General features: G+C 45.0%; 1 protein-coding gene across 1 annotated transcript in view; it reads left to right on the top strand.

The window, feature by feature from the left end:
* The window catches only part of LOC145390686 (sacsin-like), a 333,656-nt gene extending 316,318 nt beyond the window's left edge, over positions 1 to 17,338 (top strand). The window contains exons 9-10 of the mRNA XM_080265477.1: positions 16,231 to 17,253; positions 17,307 to 17,338. Of these exons, the coding sequence (XP_080121603.1) occupies positions 16,231 to 17,253; positions 17,307 to 17,338 (1,055 nt within the window). The remainder of the gene's footprint in view (positions 1 to 16,230; positions 17,254 to 17,306) is intronic.
* Positions 17,339 to 17,640: the final 302 nt, after the last annotated feature.

The following is a 17,640-nucleotide window of genomic DNA, read 5'->3' on the forward strand; positions in this document are numbered from 1 at the left end:
AATCTCGTGACTAACATAAGAGTAGCATTTCATTACATGGTTGAGGAGATGATGAAAAAATTGATTGTGGCCATGATCCGCGGCAGGTTTGAATATGCGGCAGTAGTGTGGTCCCCACACAAAAAGAAAGATGTAAACAAGATCGAGAGAAGACAAAGAACAGCAACCAAGATGGTCCCCAGCTTGGCAGACCAGTCGTACAGAGAGAGGCTGGTAAAGCCGGATCTGCCTTCCTTAGAAGAAAGGAGAGAGATTGGCGACATGATTGCAGTGTTCAGGGCCATGATGGGAGTAGATAAAATTGACAGAAAAGATCAGTTTGTATGGGATGGGAGAGAAACAAGAGGACATGGAATGAAACTGAAAGATATCAAGAAATATAGTTTTCCATATAGATGCATAGACCCATGGAATAGCCTGGACAAAGAGATCGTCCAGTCTAAAAACTTAAATGAATTCAAAGCAAAATTTGACTTATTCTGTCTTTCCTTCATTTTTTCCTCTTCTTTCTGCCTATGGGTGACTCTACACTGAGTGACAAGACAAATTGTTTCCTGTACACCAGGAAGCCATTTGCTACACTGGATGGTAACCATATAACCAAATTATGGCTCCTGGTGGTTTAGTGGGTAATTAAGGCGTTCCAGTCGGATTGAGCCTGTGCAGGTTTATGTCCAAGGGATGGCTGGGGTTATTGACCACATAATGCCACTTAGGGATGAGTGGGGCTGGTCTCTCTCATCTTAAATGATGGGACAAACTTGCCCCAAGCTCCTACACTCCCCATGGGGCAACACAGGATTAGATGATGATAAGAAACAGAGACAGGACCACATTAGCGTAACTCATTTTCTGTATATCACAACTAGGTAAGCACACACACACACACACACACACACACACACACTGAAAAAGTTCAAAGGGCCACTACAAGATGGGTACTAAGCTTAAGGGATCTAAGCTACGATGAAAGACTAGAAAAACGAATCTACCTACACTACAGAAGAGAAGGAAAAGAGGAGACATGATTATGCTATACAAGTGCATATCAGGGAATGAGAAAGTAGATATAAATTATTACATAACCTATGGGGATGCATCAGCAAGAGGACACTGCAAAAAAGTGCATAAAACGAGAGGCGATAAAGACATAAGAAAATTTAGTTTCCCAAATAGGGCAATTGATCAGTGGAATGCACCACCAAATGAAATAGTGTGTGCCAAAACAGTTCATAAATTCAAGGATATGTACGATAAAAATGGTTTAAGACACGGGACAGTACGAGCTTGACTCATTCCTGTAAAGATACTAAAATGCAGTATAGTATCACTGAGAGCAACCCAACAGCCCCAGAAGGAGCCCACAGAGGAGCATATACAGTGCAACTGGACTCTGGGCGACAGGGACAAAAGTCCGCCTGGGCCGCTCACCCCTTTGACCCGGAGCTCGCCCGTCGCCACCATAGCAGGAAAGCGAGACTACCTTCTGGGCAAGCCGATCACTGACAGCCACGGGGTGGAGCTGTTACTCAAGCTCTAGTCAGCACCCCTGAGATGGTCGGTAGCTGCTCAACCCTCCTACAGGAGACGGCCTGCAGCCACCCTGGAGGCAAACAGGAGACTGCCTGTAGCCGTTCCTGCCTTCATCAGGAGATGGCCAGAAGCCGCTCCGAAGGTGCCCCTAACGAGACTGCTGTAGCCACTCGACCCTCCTACAGGAGACGGCCTGCAGCTGCACTGGAGGCAAACAGGAGACGGTCGGTAGCCACTCTGAAGGTGCCCCTCGAGAGACGGCCTAGCCGCTCAACCCTCCCACAGGAGACCCTGTAGCCGCTCCAGAGGTAACCAGGAGACGGCCGGTAGCTGCTCCCACCTTCGTCAGGAGACAGCCTGTAGCTGCTCTGAAGGTGCCCCTGAGTCAGCCTGTAGCCGCTCCCTCCCCCAGGCCACGGCCAGTAGCCGGGCCCTATGGTAGGAGACGGCTGGTAGCTGCTCCTCCATCAGGTGCCCACCAACCTACGACCCAGAGGGGGCCCCTAGCCTGGAGGAGTACTGGAAAGGCCCCGTGACTACCACCGGGCTCTTCTTCCTGCAGCCGGTTCCTGAGAGGACTCGCCTAATGGACCCCGACGTAGGCTGACGCTGCAGCCCCCTCCTGACGGCGTCCCCGACTGCCGGGGACCACAGCCCTTGGGACCTCCAGACTGCTCCCAGGACCCTAAGGCGGGACCTCCCTACACCCTGATGCCGGAGATCTTCGTCCTCTGTCAGGTGCCTGAGCGAGAAGTTCAGGGAGCTTTTCAGCCCCGGCCCTGAGGGCCAGACTTCCACCCCAAGCCCTTCGCCGCCAGCCGCCCCGGACGAGAGAGGACTCCCCTACGCTTGATCCCGTGGTCCCTGAACCCAGAGGCCCCCGGCAGAACCCAGCCCTGTCAGTAGTGAGGCAGAGCCACCTCCACCATCCTTGTACCTGACCGCCACAATGCCCAGACCCGAAAGGAGTGACACTGAAAGCGCAGTGTCCATGACACAGTGAAGTAAAGGCAGAACAGTGAATTAACAGTATAAAGGAAGTCAGTGAGAAAAGCATCAGTGATAATATAAAAGAATGGTAGAATAAGCAAGGAAACAGTGAACACAGCAAGGCAGTGAAATGCGGGTCTATCACAGTGAATGCGCTACCAAATACTAACGCCACACCACACTAAGATCATACGCAGGCCCTAGTGTTAAAGTAATAATTACCCACAGTGAAATAGTACCACCAATTCCACTAATATATAAAACTTGGACTTCCTGCAATAATAGTGCATAACCCCTCAGCCCTAAGTGCTATTCACCTTACCCGATCTCGACCTGAGTAGTATCCTGTGCGGTACTAATAACCCATATCTAGGCCTAAGAATTATAATTGTCCAGTACTGTATATCTGTATTTGTGACATCTACCCGTTCTGCTGTAGAATTTAGCAATACACATATAAGGTTGTTGCCTTGAATTTTTGTGTCCTGCCTCTCTTCTATTTGTCTAAGCTCCGGTTTAGAAAGAGAACCCAGCTACACACTAGGCGTTAGAGGGATGGGAAGCCGACTCTAAAACACATAGGATTACAGATACAATTAGGTAAGAACAATTGGGTACACACACACGCACCATGCACGCACGCGCGCACTCACACACACGCTACAAGATGGACACCAAGCTTAAGGGACCTAAGTCACGAAGAAAGACTAAACAAACTGAATCTACCAACACTACAGGAGAGAAGGAAAAGAGGTGACATGATAATGCTATATAAGTGCATATCAGGGAAGGAGAAAATAGACATAAATGATTACTTTTTAGTGTATATAAATGATATATAAACAGTAACACTGGAAATGAGAGCTATCTGAATATGTTTGCAGATGATGCAAAAATACAAAGGAGAATTACTAACACAGACTCTTGTAAAGAGCTACAAGAAGAATTAAATAAACTTCATGAATGGAGTAGTACATGGCAAATGGAATTCAATGTGGACAAGTGTCATGTAATCAAGTTTGGTAAAAGTGGAAAAAGACCTGATTGGGATTATAAGTTAGGAAATAAAACCCTATACACATCAGAAAGAGAGAAAGACCTAGGTGTGATCATCAATAACAGACTATCTCCGGCTGACCACATCAGCGAGAAGGTAGGGAACATGTATACACTGCTTGCAAATATGAGAATAGCATTCACATACATAAATGAAGACATGCTAAGAAGGATAATAACATCATTCATTAGACCAACCCTGGAGTATGCATCAGTAGTCTGGAGTCCTCATCTCAAAAAGCACATAGACAAGATTGAAAAAGTTCAAAGGGCCGCTACAAGATGGATACTAAGCTTAAGGGACCTAAGCTACGAAGAAAGACTAAATAAACTGAATCTACCAACACTACAGGAGAGAAGGAAAAGAGGTGACATGATAATGCTATATAAGTGCACATCAGGGAAGGAGAAGATAGACATAAATGATTACTTCATTATGGAGAAGCATCAGCAAGAAGACACTGCAAAAAACTGCATAAGAAGAGAGGTGATAAAGACGTAAGGAAATTCAGTTTCCCAAACAGAGCAATTGATCAGTGGAATGCACTACCGAATGAAATAGTGTGTGCCAAAACAATTCACAAATTTAACCCCTAAAACGCGGATCGTCGCATTTGCGACGGTCGGCCCAAAGGGCAGAACGGCGGGTCGTCGCGTTTGCGATTTGAGTTAATTTTGAATAACCGCAGGCAAGCATGCTCCAGCTGGTATTGTCTATCAGTCCCGCCACCCGTGAGCTACGTTTAGCACACTTGACCTTTGTACTACTGACCTCGGTTGTTGCCAAGTCTCATTTTTTTTACCCGCCGACGCACCAATGCGTGGCCCTCCCTCGTCGTGCGATATGGCAACGCGCAGACGTCTGATATGTGTCAATCTGCGCCGTCATCTCGCAAGCACTTTTTGCTACTGGGAAACGCTTGTTTCCCCAGTTGTCACACTGTCATTTTTTCGCGCGGTTTGCCCCAGAATAGCATCAGTCCACGCAAATCTGCGACGGTGACACCATGTCCAACTCGAGCTCTTCCGAGTCTGTGCCTTCTAGCCCTCTGAAAAAGGGTTTTGTGACCTCAACCCCCTTCAAAACCTTACCAGGAACTACTAAGGAGCTAAGTGACTCTGCAATAGCCTCAGAACTTTTGAAAGCCTCAATGGACTATGGCAGTGACGTCGGTGTGTGGTCGAGCCTGGCTGAGTCTGACACACAATCCAGTGCAGAGTCCGGGCCAGAAGTGATTGTTTCTGTGCCGGAGGAGACTGTGTCAGTGCCCAGCACCTCAGCAGGGAAGGCTCCGGTGAGAAGGGGCCTCGAGTATGGGAAGGGGGAAAAACGGAAAAGGAGCGGTGACCTCAGCTCACCGCCATTGTCCCCTACGCCACGTCATGCCACCGCAAGCCCGCCACGTACTCCCAGCCCTGTTCTCTCGTCCTCCTCCTCTGCTGTCCTGTCTCCTGAGTCGTCGGAGTCTCCTTCACCACCGAGAAAGGGAAGTAAACGAGCATCATTACGTTTGAGAGGTTTTCGTAGGCCTAGTGTTCGTGTTGGTAGAGTTAAGTCCCCTAGTATAAGGCTAACTCGCACTAGGCAACTCAGCAGTCACGCCACCGCGAGTGACCTTGAGCCCAGTGATAATGTCCCTCCCACCACCACCACCACCACCACCACCACCACAACACCAACACGACCTGGGATAGCCTCTGCCTCACCTACTGTTGCCCCGCCTGCCTCACCCACTCCCACACGACCTGCCTCACCCCCTGCCGCCCCAAGCACCTCCCAGCCTAGGCAGGGAACGCTGGATGCCTTCGTGTGGTCAGAGGGATCAGATTTTGTGCCTGAGGATCTGCCCTTTGACGACAGTGAGTGTGGACTTCAGGCTGACTTCCCTGTGGACGAGGATGGTGAATGCCTTGACTACCTGTTGGCCTTCCTTGACGACGAGGTTATGGAGCACATCTGTACCGAGACAAACAGGTACGAGGGGCAATGTGCTCCAGTTCGCGAAGGAGAAGGTGAGGTGGCCACGCCATCCACGTCGCGGATGGCAGCATGGGTGCCTCTTACGATCCGCGAGCTTTTTGTATTTATTGGATTGATGTTGCTAATGCCGCACAACTGGAAACACAAGTTAGAAGAATACTGGACTTCCGACGAGCTGTGCCCAACACCCATTTTCAATAAATACATGAGCCGCGATCATTTTAGGCAGCTGATGACTTATCTTCACTTCGCGAACAATGATGAGCCTTCCCAAACTGACCCATTATGGAAAGTGAGGGGAATCCTGAACATGATCAAGGATAAGTTTACGAGGTTCTTGCGCCCGTTCAAGAAAGTCGTGATTGACGAGTCTTTGGTATTGTTCAGGGGCCGTCTTCGGTTCGTCCAGTACATTCCAAGCAAACGCCACCGCTTTGGAATCAAGTTTTTCGTGCTGTGCGACTGCAAGACGGGGTTCATCCTTGACTTCGTCATTTACACCGCCAGCAATGTCGATTTGAATAAGACTGACCCCCTTGGATTCTCTGGTTCTGTGGTGAAAGTGCTTTTGGAAAAGTACTTTGGCGAGAATCATGTCCTGTATACGGACAATTACTATACCGCTCCTAAACTCGCCAAGTACCTTTCTGAACACGGCGTCGGCTCCTGTGGCACTGTCAGAAGTAAAAGGGCACATTACCCTGCCTTCCCCGAGGCTGAAAAGTCAAAGCGGGGAGACGTGCACCTGAAGAAATCTGACAAGATGCTTGCGATCAGGTGGCATGATAAGAGAGTCGTGAACATGCTCACCACAGTACACAAGGGTGAAATGCTGGCAACAGGGAAGGTCGACAGAAGGACTGGCGAGCCTGTGATGAAGCCTGATGCTGTCATTGACTATAACGTCAATATGCGGCTGGTGGACAAGTCTGATATGATGATTGGAGAGATTGACTGCCTGAGGAAAAATCATCGTTGGTACAGGAAGGTGTTCTTGCACTTGATTGATATGTGCATGTTGAACGCCTTCATCCTGTATAAAATCAAGAACAGGAAGCCAGCCAACTACTCTCTCAGACGATTTTCCAAGACTTGTGTCTACCTGCTGCTTCAGCGTTATGGCCAGGTTCTTTCTACAGGTCCCAAACGCCACTCTCACACACCTCCAGACCGCCTACAGTGTATGGCCTACCTTCAGCGACACCGCCTGGAGCCACTGCCAGCCACTGCAAAGAGGGGGAAAGCACTGAGGAGGTGTCATGTGTGCAGCCACACTACCAGGCAGGAAAGAACCTTTAGGCGCACCTCCTTGCAGTGCAAAGAGTGCAAAGTTCCCCTCTGTGCTTACCCATGTTTCTTTGACTACCACAGCCTAAGTAGATTTTGAAAATAAGGGTAAGAATCTTTGAAATAATACTGAGAGTGACAGTGATAATATTGTTTAGTTTTCTTTTACGTGCTGACAGTTACAGCCTGATGAGTGTAAATTAGTGTATGTACTTGTAAAAGCACTGACAGTGACAGTGTTTTTTGGTGTAAATAATTGTACATAGTAATAATATAAGTATTGCGAGTGACAGTCACTCCAGTGTAAGAAGATGAAAGCATATTTTCCTATTCTATATTCTGACAGTGACAGTTTGTTGTGTAGAAAATATTATTTTTATAACACTGGACAGTGACACTGATGAATAAGGCAAAAAAAAGAACAGATACAGTGAAAGTGAGCGATAGAAATGAAGTGCGAGTGGCCGACAGGAGCGAGAATAAAGTGCCTGCCATAAGGCTGAATAAACTCGCGCCGCGGTGGTCTTCCTCAGTCCCAATCCACAATACTGGCAGTGACAGTGATTTTTATGGCCGTAATAGTGACAGGCAAACGTTTGCGAAGTCCTATGATGAAAAAAAATGTAGTATACGTGTTTTTTGCCGAGAAAAGGCAAATGTGACAATATTGACGGGAAGATCGCCACCGCGCTGCATGTCGGCCGTGCGCTCCGTTCATTTTAGCCTTATTTTCAGTGCTTATTTACAAATACGGATTCCAAACAACCTGTACGTTGTTGTATAAAGTGTACTGTGACAGATTGAGGCTGTGGTAGAAAGAAAACCGGGTTTCTGGAGGTGTGAGAGTGAAGACTTTGTTACCCAACTTTGCAAGTCTTCACAAGTCCTTTGGTAGTCAACGAAGGCTCAACATGTGGCTCAGGAGAAAGCTGAATGTAAGTACTATATGCCATAAAAATTTTAATGCTCTAGGGTTAATCTATGATTTTTGGCAAATACTTTTCCACAGGTACTCAGGCCCCGCTACAACCCTGCCACAGCAGGGGGATCGCCCGTACACAGCCGCGTTTTAGGGGTTAAGGATATATACGATAAATATGGTTTAAGACACGGGACAGTACGAGCTTGACTCATTCCTGTAAAGATACAATTAGGTAAGAACAATTGGGTAAGAACACACACATACACACACACACACACACACAGAATAATGTGATGACGCAGTGGGTCAAAGAAGAGACACGGTTTCGAGGTGAGGACACACCAGCAAGGTTAGATTTATTGTTTACCAAAGAACCCGATGTAATAGAATCATTGAAATATCTCTGTCCTGTAGGAAAAAGTGATCATGTGGTCATTGAGTTCTAGATGATAATAGGGAATGTCGAGCCAAGAGACGAGCTTCATAGACAGGGAAGATACAACTTTGGGAAAGCAAATTTTACAGGATTGAGAAACTTTTGAAAATGCGGATTGGAGAAAATTCAGAGAAACGAGAGATACCGAGGAAGTGGGGTATCTTTCTAGGCCTCTATAATTTGGTAGTGGAAAAATTTGTACCAAGAGTAAGAGGGAAAGAAAACAGGAAAAAGGAGTGGTTTAACCCCTTAAACGCGGCCGTGAACAGTCGACCCCCCCCCGAGTGGCGGGGTTGTATCACGGTCTGAGTACCTGTAGGAAAATATTAGCCAAAAATCAGAGTTTAACCCTAGAACATTATACTTGGTATGGCAGATAGTACTTACATTCAGCTTTCTCCAGAGACAGGTGTTGAGCCTTTGTGGACTACCCAAGGACTTGTGGAGACTTGCAAAGTTGTGTAACCAAATCTTCACTTTCACACCTCCAGCAACCTGGTCTCCCCTCTACCACAGCCTCATTCTGTCACAGTAAACTTTATACTACAACGTAAAGGTAGTTTGGAATCCGTATTTGTACAATAAGCACTGAAAATAAGGCTAAAATCAACGAAGCGTACGGCCGACATGCACCGCGGCGGCGGTCTTCCCGTCACTCAACAAACATTTCCATTTTCACAGCTTAAAACATGTATACTACATTATTTTCAATCATATTACTTCCCAAAAGATCACCACGGCGCGCTTTTTATTCTGCCTTATGCCCGCCACTTTATTCTCGTTCCTGTCAGCCGCTTGCACTGACTCGGAAGAGCTAGAACTCGCCATAATGACACTTTGAAAGCCTGCGATAAACTGACGCTAAACAGGGGCAAACCGTGAGAAAAAAAGCTAGTGTTACAACTGGGGAAACAAGCGTTTCCTATTAGCATAAACTGCTTGTGAGAGGAGAGCGCCGATTTACAGTTCTGAGCATTCAGAGCGCTGCCATGTATCACAGCCAGGCTGGCCGGGCCGTGGGGGGGGGGGGGGGAAACGCGATACTTGGCAACAACTGAGGTCAGTAGTACAAAGGTAAAGTATGCTAATTGTAGCTAAAGGGTGGTGGTACTGATAGACAATACCAGCTGGAGCCTGCTTGCCCGCGGTTATTCAAAATTTACTAGAATCGCAAATGCGGCGATCCGCCGTTATGTCCTTTTTGCCGAGCGTCGCAAATGAGACAATCCACGTTTAAGGGGTTAATAGAAGGTGTACGATAGCAAAAAAAGAGAGAGATAAGGCATGGAACAATTGGAGAAAGAGAGGTAACAACAGAACAAAGGAAGAATATAAGAGAATTAGAAATGAATACACAAGAATATGTAGAGAAGAAGAAAGGAATTTTGAAAAAGGTATAATAGACAAATGCAAGGATGAACCCAAACTGTTTTATAGATTTGTTAATGGCAAACTGAAGCAAAAGGAAGGAATCACCAAACTGAAAGTAAAAGGAGAGGTCTATAAAGGTGCAGCAACGCAAGCTGAAATAATGAACAAATGTTTCCAATCGGTTGTCACTAATGAAAAAGAGTTTGTGGAAGGGGAGGGAGTGATTAGAAATGTACAGGTGATAAAAGATGTAAAAGTGGAGGTACAGGAAGTGTATAAATTACTGGAAACTCAAGATGTAAGGAAAGCCCCAGGACCAGATGGAATTTCTAATTGGGTACAGACGGAATGCAGAGAACAACTGGCGGATAAAATTTACAGTTTAATCGTGTGTTCTCTGGAAGAGGGGAAAGTGCCACAAGAATGGAAGAGGGCAAATGTGGTACCAATTTATAAGGGAGGAAACAAAGAAGAACCCCTGAATTATAAACCAGTGTCTCTAACCAGCATGGTCGCAAAATTGTGTGAGAGAATCCTGAAAGACAGATGGATAAAATATCTAGAAGAGATGAATATTTTGGCTGAATGTCAGTTTGGATTCAGAAGTGGAAGGTCATGTGTTTCTAACTTGTTGAGCTTTTACTCAAGAGCAATTGACGTGGTACAGGAGAGAGATGGTTGGGTGGATTGTGTGTACTTAGAGAAGGCCTTTGACAAGGTACCTCATAAGAGACTAATGTGGAAACTAGAATATATAGGAGGACTGAAGGGGAAATTTCTGGAATGGATGAGAGACTTTTTGAGAGACAGACAGATGAGGACAGTAATAAAGGATAGGATGTCTGGATGGAGGGAAGTAACAAGTGGAGTCCCTCAAGGCTCGGTGTTGGCGCCAGTAAAGTTCCTGATCTACATAAATGATATGGTAGATGTAGTGAACAGTTATGCAAGTCTGTTTGCTGATGATGTAAAGATCTTGAGGAAGGTAGAGGTTGAGGAGGATTGTAAATCCTGCAGGAGGATCTGGATAGGATACATGATTGGAGCTGAACGTGGGAAATGAAATTCAATGTAAAGAAATGTAAAATATTGGAAATGGGTAAAAGTACCAGGAGGCTATCACTGAATTATTTCTTGGGTAATGAATTAATCACAAAAATGAGAGAAGAGGAAGATTTGGGAGTGCTGGTCCAAGATAGTTTGTCACCAGAAAAGCACATTGACAAGATAGTTGGAGAGACTTATAAACTCTTGACTAACATAAGAGTAGCATTTCATTATATGGATGAGGAGATGATGAAAAAATTGATAGTGGCCATGATTCACCCCAGGTTAGAATATGCAGCAGTAGTGAGGTCCCCACACAGAAAGAAAGATATAAACAAGATTGAGAGAATACAAAGAACAGCAACCAAGATGGCCCCCAGTCTGGCAGACCTGTCATACAGAGAGAGGCTGGAAAAGCTGGATTTGCCTTCCTTAGAGGAAAGGAGAAAGAGGGGAGACATGATTGCAGTGTTCAGGACCATGGTGGGAATAGATAAAATTGACAAAGAAGATCTGTTTTTATGGGATAAGAAAGTAACAAGAGGACACGGAATGAAATTGAAAAAGTCAAGCCGCTTGAAGGATATCAAGAAATATAGTTTTCCTTACGGAAGTATAGACTTATGGAATAGCCTGGACAAAGAGATCGTCCAGTCTAAAAACTTAAATGAGTTTAAGGCTAAATTTGACTTACTGAGAAACAGCGATGGAAACCCACGAGCATAGCACATTCCGTGTCTATCACAATTAGGTATATTAGGTAAAATACATAAGTATTTGGAACGATTTAGACAAAAAGGTGGTGCATGAGAAAAACATTATGTGTGTAAAGGTAGACTTGATAAATGTGGATATGGAGACAGGACAACACGAGCATTGCTCAATTCCTGTATACTGCAAATAGGTAAATACAAATAAGTAAATACACACACTGCCTTTTTTTTTTTTTTTTTTTTTTTTTTTTTTTTTTTTTTTTTTATGCGAGGAAGAAGGAACCAAAGGCCATGAGCCTGCAGTAACAGTTCCCTCCAAGAGAAAAACAAAATACAATATAGAGCCAAATTCAAGATCCGATCATTTTGAGATGCCTGGACACACTGCGTTTGAAAGACTGGAGATCATAGGCAGCAGGAAATACAGACAGAGGGAGACAGTTCCAGAGTTGACCTGTTGCATAAATGAAAGACTGGGAGTAACGGTTAATTCTTGCATTAGAGAGTTGGACAGAAAAAGGATGAGAGTCTGCTGCCAGACGGGTGCTACGCGCCCGTCGTAGAGGTGGAGGAATGCAAGCAGACAGTTCAGAGGAGCAGTGACCATTAAAGTAGCGATAGAAAAGAGATAAAGATGCAACAGTGCGGCGAAGAGACAGAGGTTGAAGGGAGTCAGTAAGAGGAGGAGAGTTAATGAGACGAAAAGCCTTTGACTCCACCCTATTGAGAAGAGCTGTATGAGGGGAGCCTCCCCACACATGAGAGTTGTACTCCACACAGGGGCGGAGAGAACCCCTGTATAGAGTCAACAATTGCGCAGGGGTAAAGAAAGAGCGGAGTCGGCTTAGCACACCCAATCTCTTGGAAGCAGATTTTACAAGAGATGTAATATGATCTTTCCAAGATAAGTCCCGAGTAAATGAAACCCCAAGCATGTTCAAGGATGATGTAGGATTAAGCTGAATATTATTAAACATTAGTGGGTATACCTGTGGAAGATTTTGTCGGGTTGAAAGGTGTAAGAACTGAGTCTTAGATGCATTAAAGACAACCATATTATTTTTACCCCAGTCAGAGATACGAGCCAAGTCAGACATTAGGTGTGCCATAGCCTCATCCCTTGTTTGTTGAAGTAACTGTTGAGATGGGCGTTGCGGGAACCAAATGGAAAGGTGAAGGGTGGAGTCATCAGCATATGAGTGGATAGGGTTAGATGTACAGCTTAGAAGATCATTGATGAATAAAAGGAAGAGAGTTGGTGATAGGACAGAGCCCTGAGGAACACCACTGTTGATAGATCTAGGAGAAGAACGATGGCCGTCTATAACAGCGGCTATAGAACGACCAGAAAGGAAGCTAGCGATGAAGGCACAGATAGAAGGATAGAAACCGTAGGAGGGCAGTTTGGAAATTAAAGATTTATGCCAGACTCGATCGAAAGCCTTTGAGATGTCAAGTGCAATGGCAAAGCTTTCGCCAAAGTCCCGAAAGGAGGATGACCAGGAGTCTGAAAGGTAGGTGAGAAGATCGCCAGTGGAGCGTCCCTGACGGAACCCATACTGACGATCGGAAAGATGGTTGTGATAGGAAAGATGCCTTAAAATTTTTCTATTAAGAATTGACTCGAAAACTTTTGAAATACAGGACGTTAAAGCAATTGGACGATAGTTGGAGGGTTGGGAGTGGTCACCCTTCTTTGGGACTGGCTGAATGAGAGCAAACTTCCAGCAAGAAGGAAAGGTACAAGTTGACAGACAAAGACGGAAGAGTTTGCCTAGGCAGGGTGTAAGCACAGAAGCACAGTTCTTGAGAACAACAGGAGGGACCCCATCAGGCCCATATGCCTTGTTAGTACTGAGGCCAGTGATGGCAGAAAATACATCAACTGAAGAAATTTTAATGTCAGCCATGAGGAAGTCAGAGGGGGAAGTGATGGAGGAACAGCACCGGAATCGTCTAAGGTAGAATTGGAGGAGAAAGTCTGTGCGAAGAGATCTGCTTTATCAGTAGAAGAAATAGCTACAGAACCATCAGAGTAGAAAAGAGGAGGGAAGGATGATGAGGTAAAGTTGTTAGAAAGATTTTTGGCAAGATGCCAGAAGGAGCGGGAAGAATTCGAGTTGGAGAGTTGAGAGCATTTAGTATGGATGAAATTATTTTTAGTAGAGCGAAGAACAGACTTAGCACGATTCCGGGCAGAAACGTAAAGATGATGTGATTCAGGGGTGGGTTGGCTCCGGTACCTTTTGTAGGCCCTCTCCTTGTTGCGGACAGCATTAGAACAAGCATGATTAAACCAAGGCTTTCTTGCATTAGTCAAAGGATATGAGAAAGGAATGTATGCTTCCATGCCCGAGAGAATAACCTCCGTAATGCGCAAGGCACACTCAGATGGCTCACGGCCATGGAAGCAATAATCATTCCAGGGAAAATCAAAGAAGTACTGCCTGAGGGCCTCCCAGTCTGCGGCTCCAAAATGCCACAGACGACGTTTCTCTGGAGGGTCCACAGGCCGTACCGGAGTGATAGGACAGGTTAGGGTAATCAGGTTGTGATCGGAGGAGCCCAACGGAGAGAAAAGATTAACAGAGTAAGCAGAAGGATTAGTTGTGAGGAAGAGGTCAAGTATGTTGGAGCTCTCTCCAAGGCGGTCAGGGATACGGGTAGGGTGCTGTACAAGCTGCTCTAGGTCATTAAGGATAGAAAAGGTGTAGGCTTGTTTACCAGGTGGATCCGTGAAAGGAGAGGAGAGCCAAAGGTGGTGGTGAACATTGAAATCTCCAAGAATGGAGATTTCAGAGAAAGAAGAAATGGATAGAATGTGTTCCATCGTAGAAGTAAGATAGTCGAAGAATTTTTGATAGTCAGTAGAATTAGGGGATAAGTAAACAGCACAGATATATTTAGTCAGAGAATGACAGGAAAGCCGAAGCCAGAGTGTGGAGAATTCAGAAGAATCAAGTTCAGGAACACGAGAGCAAGATAAGTCGTTGCGTATATATACACAACAGCCACCTTTGGCTTTGAAATGAGTATAGAGAAAGTAGGAGGATACAGAAAAGGGTTTGCTGTCAGTTGCCTCAGACAGCTGAGTCTCCATTAGAAAAAGAAGGTGAGGTTTAGAGGAGGAGAGGTGGTGCTCAACAGAGCGAAAGTTAGATGAAAGGCCGCGAATGTTGCAGAAATGAAGAAGAAGAGAGTCAGACAGTGGTTCCAGGCATCTTGAGTCGTCACTGGGAGAGGGGCAGATGGTGGGGGCATTTATGGTCCCCCCCCCTGGGGACTCCGAGGCTTGGTAAAACGACGCCATTTTGGGTAAATTTTGAATAGGAAGTGTAGTGTGTACTGTGCATGTAGTTTGGTGAAGATAGAGACATTTGTACTGGAGAGCATGCTGGCCTACTTTCTGTGTAACTGAGACACTGAAAAAGTTCAGCAAAGGTGGATGGTCAGGAACTAGTCCTGAAGGATATGAAGAAACACAGTTTTCCATATAGATGTACAGTGAGCCTCTAAGTTATACATGCAAGTGGTACCATGGGGTTGGCACACATCCTGAATCTCGTGAACCAAAAAGTATTAATTCAGATAAAAAATCCAGTTAGCTCTTAGAGTCCTTCCCGAAGTCATTCATTTTCTCAGTTTTGAGATATTATTCTTATAAAACAGGATACCAGAATAACTGACATTTATATGAATATGACTAACATGTCAAGGAAAATTAAATGGATCACCAGCCTGATAAATCTTCATCTTATCCACTACCGAATACATTTTCATCTTCACACTGACTTCATACTCACAGCTTTCTTTTCTCTTAGTGTCTCCATCCTTTGAACTTCCTGGTATTCCACCATCACCACTATTGCCAGGTCCTCCAGTGAATGAAGTGGCAGCAATAATACAGTACAGGTAGACCACTCGAGAATAGTAACTGAATGAAGGGAAAGGCAAAAAAAAAAAAAAAAAAAATGACCGTGGCTGTGATCACGACCAGAGCACCACACACACAGTCTCAAAGCTGGCAAAAACTGTGCAAACAACATGGCGGACAACAGCTAACAATCAGCTTGCCCACCAGCCCCCCATATATTGACTTGAAATGTGAATTCTTGATCGTAAGACATAAGTTCCAGGAAATTTTGAGCTTTTCTGCGAAAGGTAAATTCGCAAACCCAAATCACACGAAACGTAAGGGTTCACCGTATTGACCTGTGGAATAGCCTGGATAGATTGTCCAATCCAAAAACTTAAATGAGTTTAAAGCAGAGTTTGACTGGTTGAGACACGGAGACAGGACCCCACGAGCATAGCCCATTTCCTGTATATCACAACTAGGTAAATACATTTGTTGAAGGCACTCTGTATTTTAGAGTCCTCATCGACCCCTTGGAAATTGCTCTCCTTTCTTAAAAGGAAGTGAAAAAGTCAAAAGGCTCAAATTTTTTAATTTGGTGTTTGGGGTTATTTGTCCAGAGGAATGATTTTATGAAGTTTGAAGCAAAATGATGAAGAAATAAAGCACTGACACCAAATTAAACCTTGTTTGGACCAAAGAAAGAGTAAGAAGAGAAAGAAACAATATAATATAGAATGTCTCCACATCAGTGTAGAAACCTAAGAGTGCAATCATGAACATAAAATGGGCAGACACTGTGAAGAATTTTAAAAATTATATGAAGAAGAAACTAGCAGGGTAGACATGGGTAATGTTGACTGAATCATCAATACAAAACACAAAAGTCACCAGTAAGAAAAAGGCATGCATAGCATATGGATCACTCTGTACATACCGTAAGCTCCGTGCATCTGTGGGCTTGTTTGTACTGCATAATTTATACCATATTTAATTGACCTTTCCCCCCCCCCCTCTAATCATATGCTCTCTTCACAGGTACAACCCAATTGGTGCAGTTTAATGTCCATTTGCATGCTGTTGATCTTCTAAGCAAGAGTGTATTGCAAGTACAACAGTGCAACCCATCACAGCAACAACTTGAAATGTGGTTAAAGCAGGTTTGGGGGTTACTGCAGCAGGTGGAGCTCAGTAGTGTAACTCACTTGGCTTTGTTACCTTCATGTCATGACCCTTCTTCTTCAAGTTCACTCTTGTCTCTCTCTTCCCCTGTTTTGGTGATCAGTCCTCAAGCTCCACTGCAACGTGCAGCAGTAGAAGCTTTAACTCTTCTGGGTGTAAAGGTTGTGCCACAACTTCCACCTTACATTCGTCATTACCAGCTTCATTCCTACCTTCACAACAGTGATAACAGAGGTGTTAATCAGGTTCTGCAAAAGGTATTAATTCATCACAACGTGCAGAACCTTGCTCATATGTTTAATGCCGAGAGGTCAGATGCACTGGGTAATGGTCTAGTGACCACTATAGACCCACTCTGTCTCCAGCCTATGTTGAAAAGCCTTCTTCAGAAACTGAACATTTTCAAGGCTGTTGGAAGGGAGGGAGTTACTACAAGTGTATGTATTGAGACTGTAAAAATAATAGCTCCTGATATTAGTGGATTTCCTGTCAACTATCCTCAGTTCCTCCTTGAACCCCAAAGTGTTGAACATAAGCGTCTGGCTGAACAGCTTGGTGCCACACAGATCTCAAAGGAAGAACTGTGTCTTCTAGCACTGGACCACAACTACTCTGACGTGGACATTGTAAAGTTAGCCATGTATATTTTGAGTGATATGAGTTTGATTGCCAACCACAACATTTTCAGCAAGTTACAGCTATTGAAGTTTGTACCTGATGTTAATGGAGTCCTTCACATGCCAATGGAGCTGTACAACCCCCTGGATCCTAATATTGATGCCCTCATTGGGGAGGACTTGACACCCTCACACAGGCATAGCAAGCACCTTCCTGTGCTCCAGCAGTTGGGGCTGCAGCGAGTGGTGGATATGCCTCGGCGTGTTTTGGTGCAGGCAATTTCTCGTATAAAAACCTCCACCTTATCCCAGCAGGAGAAGACAAGGAAATCCACTGCACTGCTTAGAGCACTGGAGCAACGAGCAGACTGCAAAGAGGTGTGTCATGCAGTAAAGGATGTGCCATTTGTATATGGTATAGCAACCAAGCCTAATCATTACCCCATTACACTGACATGGGCCACACAACCTGGCCTTCTTTCTCCAAAGTCTGTCAAGGACTTCAACAAATACCAAGATACACTGGGCTCAGTCGTACAGCTTGTAGATTGTTCACATTTCCCTAATGTGGCAGCAGGTTTTGGTTGGAAAAATGATCCAGATGTGAACAGTTTTCTTAAACACGTTCAGAATTTTTTGATAGCCAGCC

The sequence above is a fragment of the Coenobita brevimanus genome, chromosome 15 (genome assembly GCF_032717465.1).
Source record: "Coenobita brevimanus isolate Jiangsu-jjx chromosome 15, ASM3271746v2, whole genome shotgun sequence".
NCBI classification, from domain to species: domain Eukaryota; kingdom Metazoa; phylum Arthropoda; class Malacostraca; order Decapoda; family Coenobitidae; genus Coenobita; species Coenobita brevimanus.